Raw genomic sequence first — 24,644 nt, 5'->3', positions numbered from 1 at the left:
CCAGGGTTGTGGGGGGGGGGGGGGGGGGGTAATTGAACAGTTTGGGGTGGGGTGAGGTGAGGTGAGGTGAGGTGAGGTGGGGTGGGGTGAGGTGCGGTGGGGTGGGGTGCGGTGGGGTGGGGTGGGGTGGGGTGGGGGTGACTTACGCTTTGGTGTAAATGTAAACTGAATCCATCAAATCCAAATCGCGCTGAACAAAAAGAGCAGATGGAATAATTATCTGTGTCCTGTTAGCTGTACATACAGATTACAAAAAGCCTAAAAACAAGCTGAAGAAAAGACACAGACTATAAATATCGTTTCCATGGTTACGTTCTATATGAACTGATTAAGTGCTGGTGAGTGTTTTCACTCCTTCTGAGAAATGTAGCATTCCTTTTTATTGCCAGCCTCCCTCTGCACAACCCTCTCCGCTAGCAGGAAGTCCTAGATCACTGGCTTCCTGTTGTACATCTATATATTAATTCCCCGAGGGGAAACGCAAGCATCGACAACATAGTTCCTACTTAACTTTCATTTCAAACCCTGGACTCATTACCCTGCATGCCAAACCTTGAACAAACAAACAAAAATGTTATTTTTTTAAAAACCAAAGCAATTATTATTAAAAGAAATATGTAGCAGAGAGTCAAAGGCAGAAGATGTCATTGACTCCAATGGAAATGCAAAAAAACAATGAATTAAAAAGAAAAAACAAAACGAACAAACACCAGGACAGAAATGTCTGGAAATCAAATGGATGTCTACCGACTGCGTATATTGCAAATACGATTTACTTTTAACAGTGTGTTATTTAATATGAGCATGCTGAAGCACCCACGAGATGTTTAGCCTGCCTCCAGTACAGTTCCTATTTTAATATTTTGAGCCGTGTCTTTTTGTAATGAAAAAAGCAGCGGCAGTCTGGTGGTTTTGTACCCCATATAATAGACATAAAAGCTCCCCCAACACCTTTCTTGGTTGTTGTTTTAAGATTCAATTCTGATGCCAGAGCCTTATCTCCGAGACTCTTAAGAGCTACAGCTGGACATGCAGTCTGACTCAAAATCAATGCTGTAAAGGTCTCCAGGTTCACGCCAGGTATCTTTGTGGGTGTCCTACCACCTGGTCCCCCCCGCCCAGCATGGACACAACGCTCCGAGCTCAGCTCAAAGGAGTCCCAACCTCTCTTCATTCGATTCCTTCAAAACAGAGGCACGAAAAGCAAGCAAAAAAAAAAAAGATACCAGGACTGATTCTAAGGATTTGAAATACCCACTGCGTCAACTTTGAAAATATACTCATGAGATGGTGCCTATATACGACAGTATGGTAGCCGCAGAGTTTCATGCAACTCGAACATTCTGAAATCGAGGAGTAACGTTCAGCAGGCATCAACATGGAGGGATTGCTTCTTGAACCTTCTAATACAAGCTAGGAACATCCACGGCACAAATAGAAAACTACAAACTTAGTTCAAACTTGTTTGAGAGACTTACTATGACGCATTTTTGTGCATAGGTTGTGTTCCTAGAAACCCAGTTTTTGGAACCATCATCGAAAAGGTGATACACTTTTAAGCTGTAATAAATCAATGCTTTTTAGCTGAGACTTCCTGCTGTTTCTTGTTCCTGATCAAATATTGTATTGTACTTAGATGCTTTTCCAAGCTGGAACAAAAAAAACTAAAACAAACCTTGCTGAGCTACGCTCCATTTAGTAAAAACAAAACCTGTTAATATATATATAGTTGCACAGATTTCTATTTGGCAACCAGTAAGTAAACGATATCATCAACTCTGATCTGGGGTTGCAAGCACAAGGCAAGCAATGCAACATTCTGCATGCATGCGTGAATCTGAACTCTGAACACTGCCACATGCAGCCTACTCTGGATGCTACAATAAACAATATCTTCTCCTATAGAAGTGAGCTGGAGCTGCAGAAGGTGCGGGCCCGTTGCAACGAGGCCTTCTGCTCAGTTACAGTGGGTGTTGATGATCAGGGGCCCATCACTACAGCTAAACCGCCACATGGTTTGATATCAACATGTGTATTCAGTAACTTGTGAACAGTTGTTATAAAGACATTCATCTGAGTTCAGCAGGGTCCAATATAAGAGTCTGAAGAAGCAACTTTCGTCTTTCAGCGTTGAAATGTCCCAGGACTGCCAATATGTTCACGATTGCATGTTATTCTGGTGTCCTTTGTTTGACATTACATTTAATCAGTGATAAAAAAAATAACACATCCGGATGCAGTATTACACTTGGGGCAGGGGGTGGAGGTGAGAAACAGTCAAGTCTGTTTGCCATTAAAAAAACAAAAATAGATCTAACAGAATGAAACAGCCTGTGACACATGAAGGAGCTACAGGTCACAATAGCATGCACCCCACTGCATGTTCCCTACCTGATCATCAATATCACCCTGAACCTAGACTGCCTGCAAGAGTTTCGCCAGTGTATCGTGGGATACAGGAGGAGCTGTTGTTTCTCCTGAACTTGGGAACCTCCCTACGTGTGTGACGCTGACAGAAGCAGCCTGCCATGCAAGGAACAGCAATCGGAGTTAACACTGGAGCCTTGAGCGATGTACAGTCATGTGGTCCACAGGAAATGATCAGCACACAGTCTTCAGTAAATCATCTGTAGTTGAGTCTCGTTACCATCAGAGTAAAAGGACCGAGGGGAGGGATGAGACAACATTGACTATCTCTGATCCACCACAGGGTTTTAAATGACAAGCCGAGGAGTTTAGAAGATATATATGTGTATATATATATATATATATATATATATATATATATATATATATATATATATATATATATATATATGAGAAAATGTATCCGATCACAGCAGTTCCTCAGTATCTGGAGCTGCACTTGACACGGAAACACAGTAAAAAAAACGTATGTACCAGCAAAGCATGTCAACTGGCTACCATCACTCAACCATTAACCACTATTCAAATAGAAGCTTGATTTGCATCGTAGACTGCGCACAATGATATGTTTTTAATGCATGAGATTACTGCATCAATTGAACATGTTTACTGTTATTATTATGATTTATGATGATTATGATGTTTTTTTGTAATCTTGATGAGAAACTGACTGGCCAGTTTTGTACAACAGGATCTTTTTATTTGTATCATTGCTATTATTAATTTTGTTTGTGGAGTTTGTAATTTTTGTATTGGAAGAATCATTGTTACCTGAAAGGGCAGCTATTGTAAATAACTTGTCTCAGATGCTTTAGGAAAGCTGAGATTGCTAACGTGGGTTTGGCACAGTGGTCCTGATGCACAAGCACATTGGGAAGGCAAAGGGAACCACAGTGCTGCTGTGTGCCAGTGTGAACTGCAGCCTGGTTTCAACAGCATATATGTAATGCACATTTGCAGTAAAGAGGTGTAAACCACTTTATTTCACCTCACCTGCCTGAACTGTAAAGTGGTTATAGTCTGGGACACTAATAGCTGACCGTGTTCTGCAACACCAAAGCACATGTTCGGTTAGCACAGTCACAATCTGTATCGGAAAATCAGTGAATTAACATGGTCTACACCAAGGGTGTCCAATCACTTACGGTCCTGGAGGGTCACTCCACTCCGGGTTTAACAAGTCAAATCAGATGGAGGTTCTGGATGCAGGTTTAATTGGTTCAGTTAAACAATTGAAAACAGGGTTGGAGCAAAGACCAGGCATGGAATAGCCAGCTTTGGACACCCCTGGTCTGCACTTTCTCCAATGGGGCAAGGTTTAAGTTAAATATTAGATGATTGCAGTTTAACAGGAATATGAGTAACTAGATAACATTCAAATAAAAGGCGCATGGGATGGGACCGAGCGCTCCTGCTTCCCTGTTCTGCTGTTCCACAAGCACAATGCTTTTAACCACAGCGTGTGTTCCACAATGTAGTGGAGGTTTGGAGTGCTGTTTGGATACCACAGTGTGCGGCTGCACGCATCCCAAGAAATGTTTTTAAAAGCACGGGCAAACGTTAGCTCCAAGGTAGCAGCTTTTGGCTGGTAAAAGCATTTAAGCTCAGTAACGTGAGATTTCATCATATTTCCTGAAGCGTTCAATGTATGTATGGCAGGAGAGTGGATTTTCATACTGCTGGAAAAACAGGCATCCACGGTAATGCTTGTTTTTCGAATAAGTACATTTAGAGGTTGGTATGTATTAGGCTTACCCTACCAGTTGTATTGGATTCCTATTTGCCTAACAGTTTTCATATACTGTACACATACATTTCTTATATTCTTTTTGTATAGTGCACAGCAGCTGTCTTTCCCTGTAGAATACAGTACGGGCAGTCTTGATAAACATTGGTACAGTATGTTGTAATTAATGGTGACCTGACTTGCACTTGTATGCACAGCAGCAAGGGTTGCATTCCTAGTGAACTTTGTGTCTTATATAAACTGCTGGGGATGAGAATGCTTGTAGCACTGAGAAGTTTAAGGGCGCACCTACCCAGATGAGGTGACTCCTAATGATCAAATTAGCTGTTTATTGGGACTCTCCGGGGCCAAATGCTGTAGTTGTGCATTTATTTTTTAAAGGGAATTCTTGATTTCTCTTGAACGGAAAGTGGAATGTGGATTTCCTGCACAGTTATTCAGGGCATTGACCACTGCGGTTTGGGGGTTGGACCAGGCTGGCTCTGAAAGCCAAAGTTTACACTGAAAGCGAGCCAAAAATAAGTGATCAAATGTGTCTGTGTGTGTGTTTATTTTTTTATTAAGATATGACTTTTGTAGTTCACTTGATCTTCTCATAAGTAATCCCACTGTGTATAGTTCAGGCATGCCATTCTGTATACATTTTGTGTACACAAGCAGTGTGCTGCTATAGAGACTGACACTCCGATCCCTCTTTGGAAAATTCCAGACTGTAAATCAACAGGTGATGAGCTCCAGGGAGGGAGCACGCATTCCCCTGGGCCCATGAGCTCACAGATAAATCAGGACAAAACCTGAGCAATCGTTGCTGTCTTAGAACAGGCCTCTCGTCACCACGAAACGCTGGATCTTTGCTGAGTTTTTCTCTCTGATAGCGTGCAAAGAAGTTGAATTTATGGAAGAATGTTGTTAAATAGACACTGATTGCATTACTGTAGAGTGAAAGTGAACCGGATTGAATTACTATAAAACCCAATAAAGATCGAGCCATGAGCCACAGCGTTGATGAGTCGGGTGGAAGGGTGGTCCGTTGCAATGCCTGTTATCTGTGCCCAGGCTGACTTGGCCCTTGAGTTAGAGCTAATGTATCAGAAAATGAAAGTGGGCTTTTGTCTTTGTCTTACTGCTGCACCAGCTCCATTGACAGCTGTTGTAAAGCAGGCAGTGCATGGATGAGCACTTTCTGTCTGATTGTCATCGATGGATGATCATCTCAAACCCTTTGTATAGTTAGACACACTCTTCCTGCCACACTTCAGCGTAGTCAACATTTTTATCCTCTTTGTAAGAAAAGAGAATTTAACGGCACCTTCGTGGCCATTGATAGAAATGTTTATTTATTAATAGCAGATCTTTAATTTGTAAAATGAATACATAAATAAAATAAGAGATACATTATTTATTAAAGCAAACATTTTAATATAAAGTATATACATATACACATATTTAAGCAAAATCCCTCTACACAGTTGAATGTCATTGCTGTTATTCCTTGGTATATATTATACAATGAATGTTAGTTATGAATATTTTTAAATGTGACTTTAATGTAACGAACTTCAGAGTGTTAACATGTGTTCAATATGCTGTATTGCAATGAGAAAGACTACAACTATATCAGTTATTTGTAAAATTATATATATATATAAATCCCTTTGCAATTGAAGCAGATTTTGAGTGACTGCGTAAAATTGTCTTAATAGAGCACTAGTCCTAATTGATCTTCACATATCTGGTCCTAGTGGATCTGAATTGGGACTGACAAGAGTGGTCTTAATATTGACCCTGGTTGTTACAAGTGGACTGCTAGTAACATTTCAAAGTGTACTATCATTTCAGCAAAGTAAATCTTCTAAGGAACTAAGTCAGCTAGTGCCAGGCTAGTGTCTTCTTCAATGAGGACTCTAGTCGAAATGTTTGTCTACTGGACTATTTGATGGACATTTTGTTTTTCAGTAATGCAAATGCACAAAGAGACAAATGTGATCCCACGCAATCTAATTCAGTGTCGTGAATCACACATTTTAAGAAGGTATGAGGGCTTGTTTCAGTATCAATGTAGATGCCTTATTGCATTTGGAAGAAGAGTTTCTAATTAATTGTTTTATGTAATATCGTAAAATCTTTCAGATATTTTTTTTATAAACACAGTGGCACATTTGTATTTTAAAAAACAAAAACACACGTACACGTTAGATTGAATAAGCTTTTTGTCCAGCACTGGGTTGGAATCAGGTTAATGTTGCAGAGCTCCAGAAAAGCAGCTTCAATGTGTGTAGCAATCCGTAAATGAACATTGGCCTGTTTATTTCTTGCCTGTAAACATGACCTTTAGTTCTTTTCTCTCTTGAAAACAGATATCAAGCTTTGTAAATGTAACCGTAATGTGTTTAAAGAGTTGGTGGAGGGTTTATTAAACTGTGAATCTCGCGAAGCAACAGCGTATTGTATCCGGTTTAAAAACATATATTATGAGCGCATGAAAAGAGCACAACGTGAATTCCATGGCTAAAGTCACTTCCCCTTTAACTGTGTGGTGTGGAATCAAAGGCTGCCATTCATGAAGCTTTTAATTTTGCGTTGACTTTACAACCTGTTAGTAAAAAAAAATAATAATTTATTATAATCAGGCCTCTTCTAGAAAACCAGGGGATTTAGTTTTTTAAGATCTTTATGAACAGTTGTTAGCTTTATTCTATTTTATATACATTTAGAGTTTCACCTTTGCCTCCGATCCACATGATCCAAATGGGATTTGTACCAATTGCAATGCTCCAGTATCACTGCCTGTATTGTGCATGCTGAGGATTTTATTTTTCCACATTCCTTTTTAAATGTCCCTCTACTGTACATGTGCTCCCACAAAGCTTGGAACAAGTGCCAGAAACAATCAGTTCTCAGTCTGCTTGTTACAATTCTTAACATTCTGGTTTATTATTTTTTATTTTCCCCTCATTGCCAAGGCCTGGCCTGTGAGACGAATCTTCTTTGGAGTAGGAGAAGATGAATATTTTTATATCCCCTTCCTTGCCCATATTGTATCCCCCGCTTGAATAAGAGAAACCACGGTTGTAACGACTGTATCATTTTTCAAAGATGGCTATGTTTATTAATGGAGCTGTACTTTTATACCTGTGCTATGTAAATGTTTTCTATGTGCAGTATTTGATAATGTAACCCTCTTGTATTTTTGTGGTTTATATGCAGCAGGGTCGACGACTTTAGGATGCACGCAGTTTTGTAAATACACTTGCCAATTTTCAAGTCTCTGCATGCCCTTGGATAGCCAATCAGGACAATTAAAATCTATTTGAAATTGAAACACTTTCCAGGACTTGTTCGTTTTTGAAGGGTAATTAACATACAGCATTATCTCCCTTGCCAGTGCATTGGGTGGGCAAGAGGTACAGTAATACAGTCTGCACATGCTACTGCAATGTATGCCAAGGTCATTATAAACTTTAAAAAAAACACTATAAAGGATTTCATAGACAGCACAGCATGCATATTTTAAATAATACAATTATACATGCAGTGACTGAAGGGGATATGCAACTGAAACTGTTTAAGTATTTATTTTTATTTTTTTAGCTTCAGATTGATTTTTTCAGAGCATTTTACAGGAAAGGTGAATCCGTTTAAAAAAGAAACAATGGTAACAGAAACACTACTGCACTAGCTTCCATAAAACAATCTTTTATTTGCAGATTTACCACACCTGTAAGCCTTTTCAATAACATCTCATCATACATTATATTGCACATTAAAAGACAATGAGATTGAAAGCAACACTGAAACTTATCCACACATAAATTATACAGCAATGTACAGTAACATTATAGAAGACAGTTAAAAATATATGTACTTTAGTAAACAGAACAAGTTATATTTAAAATCTCATTCAATCAATTCTAGCGCTTGGTTATAGAGTAAGAATGAAAAACAAGAATAACTGCTGTTTAAAATAAACCAGGGTGCCGTGGTTACAAAAACCAGCATCCTTCAAGCCACACGAGTCTCTTTATAGGAATACAGCAGTGTGCAAATGTACTGAAATCAAACCGCTGCAACTGAAAATCCTGGAACATGCAGGAGACTTTTTAGAAGTTGTTTAAGATGCCTAATTAAAGCACAAAGTGGTCTAACATTTTCACACGAGTGCCTATATTTTCTATATCACCGGTTACTGACTGAAAATTGAAATGCTCACTTCCTGAGGTTTTCATGTAGCTAGGTAGATAAAGGATATAAATGACAAATCTTGAGGCGTTCTAATAACTTAGCACACTACTGAACATTCTGAAAAATCATGCCTAATTCCAAGGAGAGACCCAAAATAATGATTTAAAACAAATCCAATTTTTTGGTGATGCGGGTCTGGCAAATTGAATGTATTGTAATGAAATTTGAAGACATATTGGTGCTTGCAGTCAGACCGATATCAATGATCCACTCAGATTTCTTTTTTTTTATGGCAGCGCTGTAACATTGCTTGAATGTGGTCTATATTAAGAGTGTGTCTATTGCCTCTTGCTCTTCAATTATATATTCCTTTGTACATTCCACTGGCTGTTTTTTTTTTTTTTTCAAAATAATAATATTTACACATTTCTCAACATGCAATGCTTGATACAGTTTTCAATTTCCCATTTTAACTTGGTCAAACATTGGCTTTAAAAACTGATGACGTTAACCCTGGATGTAGCACCCACAACTCTTTGCATCGTTTATATACAGGAGGTTTACTGTGGTACATTCTGCAAGAAATTCACAAGCACTAAAAGTTTGAAAAAAAAACAACAAAACAACTTTTTAAACTGCCCCTTTACAGCTAATAAAAATGTGCCGGCTGGATTTGAAAACAGTGATTTGGAAAACATTCTCAGTTTCGTTCCCCTCTCAACTCTCCCGTAATGGGTCAGATTTGTGAAGCATTTTGCTCAGTTTCTAAAAGGAGAACACCACCTGGTTAATGTTACAAAGCTAGAAACGAGCTCTAGAGGGTGTTTTAAGGGATCTTAAGTGCACTTAAGTTCTTTCTTACTACTTTTTGTTAACAGTTTTGTGTTTTCCTAATAGTAAAATCAGAGCAAAATGTATACTGAAAAAAGGAAAAAAAACCTTTATAAAAACAGTCCTGTATTCTTTAGGTCCCAGCAATCCACAGTACATGCACCTATCCAGCAGGTGAAGTCATAGCATGTTATTTATGAAAATGAGCAAGGCGAGAACAAACTCACATCTAAGCTTAGCTTTTAGCTTTAGAAAAAAAATAGTTATATTGTACACATACACATTCATAGCAAAAGCATGGAACTGAACCTGCAAAGTTAAAATCCTTCCCCAGTGGGTAAGTATACAGATTGGAACAGCACCAGCTGTTACACATAACCTGAACGCCATCGTCTGAAGTTTAAATGTGATCCCTCCTAAACAATGGTTGATGAAGAGAAAGGAGAAAAGAGGTCACAGGATGTCTCTCTAGCTCAGTATCACAGGAGGGTAAATGGGGGGTGTGTGTGTGTTAGTGAGAGTGTATCAGTAAGTGAGTGCGTACGTACGTGTGTCAGTGTGAGTGAGTGCGTCAGTGAGTGAGTGAGTGAGCGCGAGTGAGTCGCTGTGCACATTTCGAGGACAAAAAAAAAAAAAAAAAAGTATTTAGTATTCCAAGCTCGCACAGTCTGTATTCTTGGGAGGACGGTATATTCTTGGTATCTAGGCCCTTCCACTCAATTTGCCTTCTTATTCCCTCCGGTACAGCATCTGAACTGCCTGGATAGAGCTGCTCCAGTCTGTGAAAAAGCTTTAAAAGAACACTGTTCTGCAACCGCTCAGCTTCTAATCACATTTATCAACAGCTAGATCAAGCAGTTTGTTAGCTATCCAGACACAGTACCAAGACATACTGCAAGAGTATAGTTACATGGGGTTTATTCACCACTAAACAGTGCTGAGACTTATACCTCACAGACATGAAACCAGCAGGACTAGAGAAGAAAGAATCAGTATTCCATTTGAGCATCCGATTAGCTGTTATTTAATGCCTTGCACAGCACAGTTATATCAATACCCAGAAGTGTTATTTACCAGTCGCTTTTACATTTGTCGTCATGGTAGACTGTCAAGCTAGTGAGAGCCGACTCCTGAATTCAGCCCTTGTTTTAGAGACCAGCAGCAGATAATCTCGAATATATAAGCTAAAATCAAGAAAAAAAACTACAATCAAGCAAATACTAAAATCACACACTGAAGTGCAAAAATGTCATATTCAAACTTTTTTTTTTTGTGACCTGGATTTTCTTTCTTGAAACGATGGGTCTGAGAATGACTTTGGTTGAGATGATAAAAGACCTCATTAAGAAGAACCTATTTTTTTGTGTACATTCAGACTGGAGATGCCTGCAAGGCTAAGCTACAAGTCTATGATATAATTATTTGCTAATACTATAAATATACGACAGGACAGCTATTGTGACTAACTGCTCTTCATATTATATTTTAGATTAGACAGCGCAATATGCAAAATACGGATTTGTGTTGATAACTGCCTAAAAGTCTAGGGCAAGGATAGGCAACATTCTAGTCCAGGTCATTGTTCCAAACCATCGAACCAATTAAACCTGCAGGAATAGAGTTACATAACTTTACTCTAGAATCCCAGTACCACATTGGGCAGTACCAACAGATCAACTAAAAGATTATCAGAGCGAAGCAATTTACGAGAAATTCGAACACAGTGATCCTTCGTAGCAGTGCCTTTTCATCAAAGGAGCCCCATACATTTGTTGTATTTATAAGGCTCCTGAAAGTCTTTGGTTTCCTATTATTATTGTTATTATTATATACATATTTTTATTTAAATTTGACATATGAGAGCTTGTGACTTCTAAAGTACTGAATGATGAAGTTCATGTGAGTCTAAACTCGCAGTTAAGACTGAAACTGCCATGCAAATGCGTCTTATTCCCATTCCTGTGCAGTGCATGCCAGTGAACACTAACTAGACCTAAACCTAAAGCAAGACGTTGTTTTTTATAGAAGTTAACAATATCAAATATTATGTTACAGCTACTGCTGCTAATTATATTTCCTACATTAGTAACCCTTTATTAATTTGTCTCCCAAAACCATACTGTTATACTATATTCAATGTACATTTTTACTTTTAACAACATAGTTGTTCTACTGGCAGATGAAAAAAAGTTTTAAAAAAACCCACTTAAGCAATAAAAATAAAATACAATTAGAACAATCTGTACTTTGGAGCCAACACAATTAAGAAGTGCTGTATTAGCTATACCCTGCCCTTGATATGTAATCGCATCCTACTGAAAGCAAAGCGGATTTCAACTATTCTAAATAAAACAAACCATAATGACTCCGCTCTAATGTCCGTTTGATTTAGTGGTCTGAGCTTGTGATACTTCCACTATAAAAAGCATCATATTTTCCGGCATGTTGGGGTGTGTGGGCTTGGCAGGTTCCAGTTCCTCTTAAAGAGGTTCTTCTTAAAGAGGTTCTCACTGTGGATCGACACGATCTCGAAAGGCAAGAATGGATTCTGTTGTATGAAAAAGTGGCTGAGCTGCACCCGCCACCCCCCTCCCCGGATAATCTGACGAAGCGTAAGTAATAAAGATTTGCACCCCTCCCTCTCTCTCTTCTGTTGCGGGCGGGGTCTTGTGTGTTCATCATTTCCACACGTGCGTGCCGAGAGACTGGCTGCTCCCCTGCGCTGTCCCTCCGCCCATGGGCTGCCCGTATTGCCCGTATCCCATCATCCCGTTGGCGCCGTAAAAGTTAACCCCCGCCATATGCTGTGTCATCTTAAAAAGAAAAAATGGGGGGGGGGGGGGGACGACTTTATTAAACTTGAGGACAGAACAGAATTAAAAAAGAAGCCTTTCATCCTGTTATCTACAACAATTTATACTCCCAGTTAAATCTATATTTGTATTTTAATTCATAAATGAGATTACACTGCAGCAGTGCTTGCTTTACTTTGGGAATGATTTGCCAGTGGCTCTGCTGTGTAGAACTATTCCCTTGGTAACCCAACCCTCCTACTTGATTTCATCACATAAAAAAAAAACTTGTCATGTGAAACCCTTATTAAAAATATAGTACCCCATACAAAGAAGTCTTTAAATCGCAACCCTTTACTGCTGAGGACATGTTCCCATGCCTAATTAATGTCAAATTTATCAACGTCAAATATATTGGATACCGGGCAGCAAAGGGTTAAAATCCCACATAGGAAATATCAGTTCTCTATTTTTAAATAAACTTACATTTTGAAAATAAATCCTGCTTCAAAGAGATCCTTTACATACAACTGCTGCTGGAAGTAGTTGTGATCGCTACATATACAGAGGCAGGCAAGCTTATTGTCCTCCTACTTCTAAAACATCCCTTCGGTGAACGCAAACAAGCTTGACTATAAAGGTCTGCTTTCTTTCTGATGAAGCAGCTCATTTCGGTGGACTATGACCTCCCTGTTTGTTGTGCCCACCTGCGTGATGTTCCACTGGAGCTGCTGTGCCTGCTGCACCCCGTAGACAGGCTGTGGAACGGCCGCCAGTCCTCCCACCATGGCGTGCTGCTGTCCCATCATGCCGCTGGGGACGCCCATGACGGCAGCCTGCATGCCGCCCATGAACCCGCCTCCTGGCATCCCCATCTGTGCCACCATGCCCGGAGCGGCCGGCTGCCCCATCATGCCCACCGGTGGTGCCATCATCCCCCCAATCATGGTGGCCGCCGCGGGCAGGGCGGGGTACTGAGGGTATCCCGCATGGTAGCCCAACTGAGCCGGGGCCATGTACATGCCACCTGTGGAGACACAAGGCAGAGCAGACCGCTAACCACTGCGAAGCAGGACGAGGAGTCGGGGAGCGTTTGTAACAGATCAGAAAAGTCACGGTATGAAATCCTTCGTCACGTTTTGTAAGTTACTGTACTGCAACAAATTCCAGGGAAGGAATATTGGAAATGAAATAAATCAGCTTACACTGCACGCTTACTGCTGTGTAAACACCTACCATGACGTAAAGGCAGATTTCCAGGAGCAGTAGTTATTTTTAAGTGCCTAAAGGGTTGATCTTAATAGCTCCCAATAACTTACACATTATTACATTCCAGATAATGACTGTAATAAAATACCTCGTTTCCACACTCTTATGCACAAAGACTGTACCAATTACTAATAACTGCAAGATATTGATATATGGGGGGCAGTTTGGAGCTGTGGTTAGAGGCAGGAGATCCCGGATGTGCATCCAGTCTTTGACTGTGTCTCTTTAGGGCCAGTCATTTAACCATCCTTGAGCTGGTAAAACCTGTTAGAAACAGGGCCACACACTCAGACACAGTCACGGTCAAGGTCACACTCAGCTACAGACATGCAAATCAGTAACACACTGCAATCCAAATGCTCGGTCTGTGGGCCTCGCAGTGAATGGCTGACCTTGAGCTGGGATCTGTTGTATCTGCTGCATCTGCGCAGTCTGGGAGCCATACAGCGACAGGATGGAGTCCTTTGACAGCTGTTTCTTCCCAGAATCCTCTGGTTTAGCCCCCTGCTCAGAGAACAGGTGGAGGTTTTCAGCCACGGAGCTGGCGTTGCTCCTGGAAGGCATGGAACTTGCGGGCGATGACTAAGACAGGGTTAGAAAGTAGGGTCACTGATGCATCAATTCACACTAAACAAGGTCGGGATAATTATTCACTGTGAGAATTGAGTTAGCACAGTGGCGAAATGTAAAAATCTATAATATTGCTTTTGAAAGTGTATTTCTGTTAAAATTACATAAAAAAACGGCTGCATTTAAAAGATATCCGAGCATAAATCTATCGACATACATATCAATTGAATAGACTCCTCCCCCCTGTCAGGGCGTCTAAGCACCCCATAAAACGCCCCAGTGACGCCACTGCATGTGTTCCCAGCTAAGTTTTACAGTGTGGGAGTTCTCTCTGTTCCAGGGTTTTATTTCTCACCCTGCTGCTGTCCAAGCAGGGAGCTGCCATGGATCCAAAGAAGTCCAAGTTATTGCTCAGTTCAGTGCTCGACTTTCCCTTGGGAATGTGACTGTCAGCAGCTGGGGCATCTGAAGGGAGGAAGAGAAGAGTCAATCCGGATAGGAAAAACAAAAACAAGCGACTGAAGGAAAACACTCTCTCCATATCACTATAAAACACAGATAGATGAAGAACTTAACCAACACAGAAAAAAATATATATCTTAATCAGCACACAGTACAGCATGGACGGCAGTCTCTGTGTGACAGAGAGGTGCAGCGGGGGGTGGGGGGGTTCAGGTCAGGATAGAGCTATGTGGGGGGGCGGGGGCTCTCAGAATGCCTGACTAGTTGTCCTTTACCTTTCATTAGCATTAAATTCATTAATAAGATCAAAAAGCAAAGGAAAGGTATCAATAGTTACCCATGCCCAAGAGATCAATGACGGGTTCTGCTGCTTTGGTCGGGCTGGTCTTAAACTGCTGGGATTCGTCTCTCTTCTGGAGATGAAAAAGATACATGAAGTCACAGGCACTTGCTGAAGGGCTTAATCTAATGTTGAAGGTGTATAAGAAGTAACGTCCATTTCCCACAGCAGTGATATAAAAGCACATTAGAGTTGTCTGTAACGGTTCTGAAGCCTTCAAAGCAAAGCGTGTTCCTGTACAGCTGTTTCTGAGACGCCACACTGATGGGGTTGGGAGGTGGGAGCAGTGAAAACAACACGAAAGGTAACGAGAGCAGGAGGAAAATTAAAACAGGATTGTTTGATGGAAAATAAGCAGTTTTAAGATTAAACAAAGTAAACATGTTCAGAGGCAAAAATGACCAGTTATATACGTTACATTTCCCCAAGAGATATACAGTTCCATTTTCAGCAAATTCTAAAAAAATATGGGAATATCAATCTGAATTGTTTAAGCTTGGAGAACGTACAGCAAACTCCACGCTCAGCACTAATATCTTGGACACAGAGTGTGTTGATACAAAGGACTCTTTACAAACACGTCCATTAGCTTCCATAGCAACACACCCAGACTCAGACGCCAGCGTTGAAAGAAAACCCACCAGTTTCACTTTCTCGAAAATAATTGGCTCCATCTTCTTCTCTTTGACAGGCTCGCTACCTTTCTTCCAAGCCTCGTCCTTTTCTCTCTGCAATAACATAACAGCCTCAAAATAGGCACAGCCAGCTACCATTCAGCTGCTTTCTCTTGAGAGGGGCCTACTGAATAAATGAATAAATGAATAAACTGCTTGCGTGTACCGTCAAACTCATCCGCACTGCAAGCGCCTTCCCAAGAAACAAGAATACATTAACATGACAATGTTTTATACCCATACCATCAAACTACAGCTAGGAAGGAAACGTTGTTGTTTGATACATACTGTACAGCTATCTACAGTTGCTACTTACTGTACAGTAGCATACGCTTGCAGTCAGTACATGTCCTGTTTCAGACTTCATTGTGTACAAGTACAACCAAGGGGAGCTCACCCTGAAGGCAGCGATGTCGATACTCTTATCCATGTATTTCTTTTTTTCGTACTTGTCCCGTATGAAAACCTCCACAGATCTGCACGGCTTTAATTAAGGCTGATTAATTGGTATTGGATACAATACAAACCACTGCGTTACAATCAGTATGCAATAAGAGGTTCCATTGCTAGAACGCAGAGTTTCTCAGGTTCCATTGCTAGAACACTGTGTTTCTCAGGTTCCATTGCTAGAACACCGTGTTTCTCAGGTTCCACTGCTAGAACACCGTGTTTCTCAGGTTCCATTGCTAGAACACCGTGTTTCTCAGGTTCCATTGCTAGAACACTGTGTTTCTCAGGTTCCATTGCTAGAACACCGTGTTTCTCAGGTTCCATTGCTAGAACACTGAGCCCGGAATACTTAAACCTACAAGAATGTGAGCTGGAAAGAGGCACCCACACCCCCAGTGGTACCAGTTTGTGAAGGATACTGGTCTGCCTGCGGCCATCGGAAGTTCTGTGGGATGTAACCCTCGTAAAGCCGCTTCGCTTTGGCGTTGCCCATTTCCTGGATGCACTGCAAAGCAACAAGATCACACACAAAAAAAAGGTATATAAACATTATTTACATATCATTTTCCTAACCAGTGGGAAAGCCACAGAAATTGCAACACTCTCAGTGAAACTCCCCATAGCGAACCACTCAGGGGACCCAACATAGTTAATATTAAGATATTACCTCCATCAGCTAGTTCAGGCTTTCTATAATTAAATGAAATAAGCTGCCACAAATGTTTTGGCCCTTCTTAGTCCCCTTGAGGACTCTTTATTTCTGTTGAACTGTTGCTGCTTCAGCAGACCAGGCAGTGTTGCAGCAGTTTCACCCTGCACACCACACAGCGAGCCACTCAAGGAACCCAACATAACAGTATTAAGCCACCACACCTGTATCTGTTCTTGCGTCCATTGGTCCAGATTGACAGACTTGACTCTGGAGATGTGAACTCCCAGGTTCCGATGGATCCCAGCACAGCGAATGCAGATGAAGACACCAAGGTTCCACGACGCCCATCTTGGACCTACAGATAAAAACAAGCAAACACACCGATGCTTAATCCACACTGGGTGCTTGTGCTTATATATTATTAGTTGCTTTCAGCTGTTGAATTCTTTGTGCTCAAATGCGAAACATGACCATCAACGCATTGCCTCACCTCTTGAAAAACCTCAGCCTCCAGGAAATGCTCTGTGACTCACAGTGACTACAGCACACCGGTCATGACACACAACCGCCATTAGATGGTGCATATCTTGTATTGTCACGGCATTATCGTATCACTTAATGTGCTGTAGCTGATTGTTCACAGTGGCAAACTGGAAAGGGTGAAACGGACTTCTGCTAAAGAAGTATTAAAGCACTGGTATGAATCTGCACAGTGTAGTCTGTTGTAGCTATTCTTTCTCTCTGTATGCCATGACTGCCAGTTTTCCCAAAGCTATTTCACTTAGTGTTCTTCTCCATACAGAGCAGTCAATTAACTACTGTGACTCCACACTACTGCACATTACAATGAGGGAGCAATGCGTACTGTACTGGGAGATCAAACGGTACCATACAGGACTGATGCTTAAACAGAACAGAATCATCTGTTCGCTTTGTCACCCTGTTCGCTCGGAGGCTTTTGAATTATTATCTCCCACTGATGTTAAATTATCACTGGTCTCTGATGATTAAAAAAGAATAAATAAATCATGACTGGATAACCGCAGGAGAGAAGAAACTACATCAGCAAGCAAAACACAAAGCATTGCAGCTAATGAAGGCACATCCTTTACATACCAACAGGAATGCCCTGCAGATCACAGCTGGAAAGATCAGGATATAATCAAGATATAATCACAATATGATACCGTATAATTATGCATAGACTAACCTTCAAATTAATGTTCTTCCAGTACTGATGGGAAATAAGGGCTGTATGCTATATGAGCTACTATCCTTAATACTAGAAGATAATACGTTGCGTATAGGGTGTCTCAGACTGTTTAGGCGTTAATTTCTGTTATAAGAGACACACGACTAATTATTAATAACAAAAATGAAGACAGTAGACAGAAGAAAGCAGCCCAAGCTCTGCTAAGCTCCACTAAGGTTACTTGTATAGCCCTTAGAATTTCGGATGATGTGGGCTACCCCATTGTGGAGACTCCAAATATCAAGCATACTGGAGAAGGTTGCGACGACTCCCTGCTGAATCAAATAGAGCAATCGTGCAGTGAAAGAAATATCTGTTTTTGGACAAAGAGATGGGCTGGTTTTGATGAATTATCCCTTCAGAAAGGAAACAATCGCAAGTACAAACAATGACTGCCCTCGCTGGGTGGCGCCTGGACCAAACTCAGCTGGCAGGAGCCCTGCGGCTGGAGTGAAGCTTTGTAAAAGTGAACTGGCTCTTAATAATCCCATCATGGTGTTAGAGCTTTAAACTAAGCAGAGCTGCAGGGCGCAGAGGTTGAGGGCACAGGTGGAGAACGTGGCACTTAAAGAGATGCAGTGCTGTATATATACAGAATATTGCTTCATCTTTGGCTGAATGGGTGGGTGCTTGTTTCCCGTACAGTTAAAGCTACGGTACCTGTCGGGAATGTAAACTTACCAGTCTGCTTAGAGAATACACACCTTAGTATGAGACATTCATTGAATAATACAGAAAATCTGGCATATGGGCAGAGGGTTCAGTATGTGACATATAGTGTTGTGGTCTTAACCCGTCTAGCACCTCTCAGTTTTGGGGTTGATAGGTCAATGGTTGGGCTCAGGGTTCACACAGTACAGTATGTGGTGCAGTACGACTAGACCCATTCATTCGCTTCTTCACACCGTACAGGACAGAGGTCTGTTTGGATTTCTGTGACTATGAAGAAATGATCTGGCTTTTTGCTGCTCAAGTCTCTTGATTGCAAAACTGACAACTAATCTACAAAGAATACAAACTTCCCTTTCTGGAACACAGTATAGACAAGGCAACACACCCAAACCAATCTGTCCCCTAACTATCTTAAAACAGGACTCCCCTACAGGCCAATCTGAATGGAATGAAAACGAAATTAAAAAACAGACCGACATCATTCTTCGGCTACAGTCAGTTGCCGTGGTTAAATAGATATAATTCCGCTTCACCGTACTGTGCTTGCTCCACATAAAGCTGTACTGTAAGGACTGTGTTCATTTCTTTTTAATGTGCTTGTAAACGCTGTTTCGTCTGTTACTGGGTTAAGACTTTTACAAGCTCGAGAGCAATACTAATTTAATTTCGCACACAGGCCTGCCACCAAAGCCCACCCCTGGAGTGCAGGCTCACACAAGATAGGAGAGCAAGCTTATCAGACCGCAACATGAAGATACTGTACCAACAAGCTCAAACCCATCTGTGTGGAAGAGCGACACATGGTCATCAACCATTCAAACGTCAGGCTTTGTTTAAGCAAAGATAACAGTGCTGGCAGACATCACAACGTTGCTTACCATACTCTACAGTAGACTACTGTTTAGAAGAATCAGTTTCAGAGATGGGAATAGGACTCCCATTGCATAGCCATTTGATCCATTCCTGTTTTAACTAGGAGTTTAATAAGACACGCCAGAGCTTGTTATAGATACACTGTGGCTAATCAAGTACATATTAAAACCTGGAATGGGTGAAACTGCTATGCAGTAAGAGTCTTATTTCCAGTCCTGATTTTTTTTGCACAGCCAGAGCTGCTGCTATGGAAAGTCATTTTATAATTTATATTTTAGTCCACATGTTGAGGACAACTTTAACATTATTTACTGTCCCCTTCAGAGTGCTTCATATTGGAAAAAATATTGTTTTAGAAAACTTGGGTTCTAAGTTCTAAAGGTCACAGTTACCTAAACACCCTGAATAGCTTGTGCTATTGGAACCAGGTTCCATTACAACTGGATCGATGACTCTCTATAAATAACTAGAACTGCAATGTGACGCACACACACAGGCCAGAGTAACAAAGGTCTGCCAATAGATTTCAGAGCCTGTGGAATGACGAACATTCACAATGCAGGTGTGTCCAAACAGGTTCCATCGCAATGAGGAAACAGACAGAGAAGGTCGTCTGAAAACGCTGGCGACAAAAAGGACATTTTACACTGAAAAATCCAGTACCCAGGCATCTTACTACAGTACATTTCCATGTGTGGTCTCTAAAAGTGAACCAACCCTACCTAACCGTGCTCTTTATCTAGCCCCTTTCTTTACCGAAAACAATTTTAATAATGTTACTTATTATGAGTGTAGTAGCTTTCTGCTGCGTGCACTTTATCACAAAGCAGACATGGTTGGCAATCTGGTTTGTTTACACCCCCCAAATCTGCCCCCCCCCCCCAGGTTAAAAATATTACATAACATGATGTGACAGGCTCTGTTACAGCTTAACAAATTGAACAGGATTGACTTTTTCCCTAAATGGCATTTCACAAAAAAGAAAAAAATAACTTTCCAAAGCTTTTACTGCCTAATTAGCAACACACTCTGACAATAAGTGTGTTTTAATTAATATTAATGAACAGATTATGCAAGTGACTCTTTGCAGCCTCTATCAGCTGTGAAGCCCGGAGTGTTAATGGTAACACTATACTGTAGTCTGGCTTTAATTAATAAAACCTTTCAAAAGTAAGATGACATAAGAATATTGCTCTGAAGAGTACAAAGTCAAAAAGAGCAGCTCTGCACCCTGATGCAATGTTCAGTGAGGTCCCACTCCCATTGCACTGCAGTTTCATCCATTCCTGGTTTTACTGTGAGTTTAATAAGACTCACCTGAGCTTGTTACAGTACCTACGCACTGTGGAAAATCAAGTTGGTAGTAAAATCTGTAATGGGTGAAACAACTGCTATACAATAGGAGCCTTATTTCCATCCCTGATTACAGGAGTCACTTAGCTATTAGGAGTCGTTCGCCTGTACTGTACTTCACAATGCAATTTGCAAAGAGTTTCATTTAGTTTTGTAGAGTACAGATGTAAACTACTGCCTCGGGACACTTCCCTCCAGACACCTGTCATGCAAAGTCCCCTCATTGTTGACTTTATCACTGAATGCAGAAAGCAGATCCAAAGATGGGAAAAATAATACATTTAGACCATGAATACATGCAACCTCTACAGGTCCAGCACAGCAGTACTGCAGCAAAATCGGCATGCTAACGAAGCTAAGAAAACCTAGATGATTCCAGTGTGAACACGGACACAATCTATATTTACTGCAAAGTGATAAACATAAACGATAAACATAAACACGAAGTTGGTCGGGTTTAGTTTGAATTACAAGAACCACGCACTGCAGTCTAGTAGCGCATTACATTGTAGTGGATCCCCTGGCCTCGAGTTAAACAGAGACTGGCTTTATCATTTTCTCTGCTTTACACTCAGTGGTGTGTCTGAGACGATGCCTGAACTTGACATTGTTGTCTTTGGTTGAAAAGAAAAAAAACACCTTCTGACACTATATAAAAAACGTGGGTTTAGAAGGGCAACATCGGTGTCCTAAAACTGGCACATCCGTAACAGACTACGATGATTAGCTTATGCAACCTTCATTTCAAGGCTCGTCTTTGATGGAAAAAAGCAAAAACTACGAACTAGTCACAGTATAATGTATACTATTTGCTCATTTGCAGCAATAGTCCTACCTTTCGCCCGGCAGTCGGCGCAGAATTTATTTGCCTCCTCCTGTAGCAGAGTCATGAGCATCGCCTGGTACCTGTCAACATCCTTCACAGTTTTACCTCTCATTGCCTTTATCAGTAAATTAGCTGGCTCCCAGGCTTTTACCCTTCAAACGTGTTTATTTGGAATTAAACTTCGCCCCCACACAGCATGAAATGTCTTCCTTCCTCTTTTTTTAACAAATCGCTCCACTCAGACTAAGAAGATTACCGGTTAAAAGTATGATCTCAATTTCCATATACAGGTCGTGATTACTGGCTTTTAAAGAACATTTTATTTCCAACACGTTTTTGTTTTAATTTATGGTTATTATTTGCACTATTCTGTATCCGCCCGGTTAAGTAACCTACTCTCTGCTATCATACTGGCTGCCGAGTGCACGTCTAATCTGAATACAGTACCTCAACCGCTTCTTCCTGTTTCCGTTTAATTTTTTTCTTCTTCTCAATCGTGCAGCTTCGCCTTCCTTCTCTTTTCGTTGCTTCCTGATAAACATGTGTTCCTCTAAGGCTTCCGTACTACCCTGTCACTGCGGCGGCCAATCTGTGAAAGTGGGTTAAATTGAACATGACTGAAAAGCGTGAATTTGCAGGGTTGTGAGTTTACAGGTATATTTCTGTGTACGAACAAAACGGTATTAGCAAAACAATTCTTTTTTGAGGTTAGTGTTGGTATATAAAAAAATACATCAACTGGGAAAAAATAAATGTAGGCTTAATTTAGTACATTATTATTATTTTATTACGACGAGAACTTATGTACTGTCTATATCTGTGTGTTGAATTATAACGAGCTCCACCGTGTCTCTGTGAAACAGGTTTAATATGTTAACTTGTGGAAGAAAGAAGGCAAGCGAGGAGGCATTTAGAATATTGTTTTCCAAGGATTACGACGAACAGAGCTCGTTAAACGAATGGACCCGGTGTACTTGTTTGTTTATTACTCAGTTTGAATTCCGTATTTATAATGAAAAATGACCGGCCGGTGTTACCTAGAATTCAGTGCCTCATGGAAATCCGTTTCCCCTGTTATATATTGTACTGCGTGCAATCAGGTGGTCTGGCGATTCGTCTAACGCACTTTTGACAAGGTTTGTTTTGGCCAAATACCAAAGTGAACACTTTTTTCTAAGGTTAGGTTAAGGGTGAAGGTTAGTCCTATATTCACCCGATTACGCGACAATTTTTTTTCCAGACGAAACACGTAAATTACTGGCAGGGGAAGCTGATTTCAGTGGGGTAACAGAGTTCCGGAGCCTCTTGTGGTGTTTGTTTACTTGTGGTGTCGTGGGTTCCCTTTTCAGAGATTGCGCACTTCTGGAGTTGAGAATCGCGGATTGATTTTATATATATATATATATATATATATATATATATATATATATATATATATATATATATATATATATATATAAACTGCTGGCTTCCATAGGACAATCTGTTTTATATTTAACAGTATTAAAACAGTTTAGCACCAATTTTCAAAACGATTTGTACCCCTCTTCAAGCCGTTTCAAGTATTTAAGCCATGCCGTTAATTTTTCTGCACTGACACATTTACGACATGAATGTGGCGGTATTCTTAACAAGCCAGCTACTTAAAAGCACGACAAGTTAGAATATTGAAAAACATGTTTGTTTGTTTATTTATTTATTTATTTATTTATTTATTTATTTATTTCTAATACCTTTCAATACTAAACTCATAGGACCAATATGTCATGTTAAAAAACAGTAGGCCTAATATTATCATGAAAACTTTTTAAAACAAACAAAAAAAGATCTACTTATTTAACATAACATTGGCTTCTAAGTAAAGGGTTAAAATCGATCAATTGCATCAGTCACTTACTGTGGTTATCCTAGGATTCTCCCTGAAGTAATGATAGGTAGCTGGTGCAATCCAGGGTTATTCCCCAGTGCTGTAAAATGCTCTAAAATACCAGCTGTGTCCTATTCTGACTGGCTATAGGGATGAGAGATTAGGAGTACTAGACATCTGGCTGTGGAACATTTTAGAAAAAAATACCACTGAATTTTCTGAATATTAAACAGATTGTGATTGGATTATTTTGTTTGTATTATAAGGGACTATAGGAAACAAATGTAACTTAGTTTTTTGCCTTCAGACTGGGTTTCATGACCCAATATTCAAAATATCAAGCCGAGGTAGTACTGTACTTCCTGGAGTAATGTTTTAAAAAGCATTGTTTGATCACATGCTGGTGTCATCTCCTTTGAAATGTCTGCACAATGTTTGTGGGCAGTGGCGATTGACACACAGTTCAGCTGTGCATGAGAAATTCCTCTAAAGGAGGGACAACTCCTTACTAAGCGGTGTGTTATTTTATTTTTATTTATTTTTTGTTCTTAGGAAACATTTGAAATGTATTTGTTTACGACTGTAAGTCGCCCTGGATAAGGGCGTCTGCTAAGAAATAAATAATAATAATAATAACAACATTTGATATCAGATGTTAATCTACTCAGGCCGCCACAGTCATGCGAGAGGAAGTGGTGCAACTGTTTTCTGTCTTGCTTAATCATTGACGTCACTTCATAATTTGACACTTGGCAAACCGCTATTTTACAAGCTACATGACAACATGTTATCCACCTTTCAGTTGCTTATCCTCAGAGGAAGCCTGGGTGGCAAAAGTATTTTTTGTTTGTTTGTATCCCAGTAAACATTTATAAGGTTTATGAATTAAGGTCAACATAGAATTAACTACTTTGTTACGCTGTAAGGATGAGACCAGACCATGTTTCAAATTGTAACAATGTTTACCATTTATTAGTTCCAAATACCCACATTACATTCTTCATTGAAGGCTATTTTTTCAGATACAATATGAGCCATTTCTATTCTATACATTAACACGTGTTTAGCTAAATACCAAATGAACTGGCTGCTATTGCAGTGAATTTGAGAGACATTGGGTGGGAAGAAGATTGCATCCCTACAGCTATCAACTAACAACTGGAGAATGTAAAGAACCTGTACGATTTACCTTCTGATACAGTCTGGCTGAAATAAACTGAAAGAATGCAATAAAGTGTAGAATTCACCAATTTGTTTTAATCAGTTGGTCCTTTGGTATTCATGTACTGTAAGTGTTTTAAGAACGGTGCAATAAAAAAATAAAGTATTCATTTTAATTTGACACAAAAGGTGGCAAAGCTGTAGTAAAGTAAAACCATACTTATGCATGATACAGCATGCTGCA

The 24,644-nt window shown here is 40.2% G+C and overlaps 1 protein-coding gene across 3 annotated transcripts; it reads right to left on the bottom strand.

The window, feature by feature from the left end:
- Positions 1-7,854: 7,854 nt before the first annotated feature.
- On the bottom strand, positions 7,855-22,035 carry LOC117413615 (stromal membrane-associated protein 2-like). Of its 3 annotated transcripts, none has more exons than XM_034906633.2 (10): positions 21,820-22,035; positions 16,618-16,751; positions 16,164-16,249; positions 15,692-15,770; positions 15,262-15,348; positions 14,618-14,693; positions 14,174-14,283; positions 13,641-13,830; positions 12,687-13,006; positions 7,855-12,000 (listed from the first exon to the last, which is right to left on the bottom strand). In XM_034906633.2, the coding sequence occupies exons 3-10, from the start codon at positions 16,235-16,237 to the stop codon at positions 11,866-11,868; spliced, it is 1,071 nt and encodes a 356-aa protein (XP_034762524.1). In that variant the 5' UTR covers positions 16,238-16,249; positions 16,618-16,751; positions 21,820-22,035; the 3' UTR covers positions 7,855-11,865. The 3 variants fall into 3 exon arrangements, with proteins under 3 accessions (XP_034762524.1, XP_034762523.1, XP_058855332.1); XM_034906632.2 differs by lacking the exon at positions 21,820-22,035 and adding an exon at positions 21,382-21,813; XM_058999349.1 differs by lacking the exons at positions 15,262-15,348; positions 21,820-22,035 and adding an exon at positions 21,382-21,813.
- Between the last annotated feature and the right edge of the window lie 2,609 nt (positions 22,036-24,644).

This window comes from Acipenser ruthenus, chromosome 25, assembly GCF_902713425.1.
Source record: "Acipenser ruthenus chromosome 25, fAciRut3.2 maternal haplotype, whole genome shotgun sequence".
Classification (NCBI taxonomy): Eukaryota; Metazoa; Chordata; class Actinopteri; order Acipenseriformes; family Acipenseridae; genus Acipenser; species Acipenser ruthenus.
The sequence above is the reverse complement of the archived record's forward strand: the minus strand, read 5'-3'. Positions and strand labels throughout refer to the sequence as shown.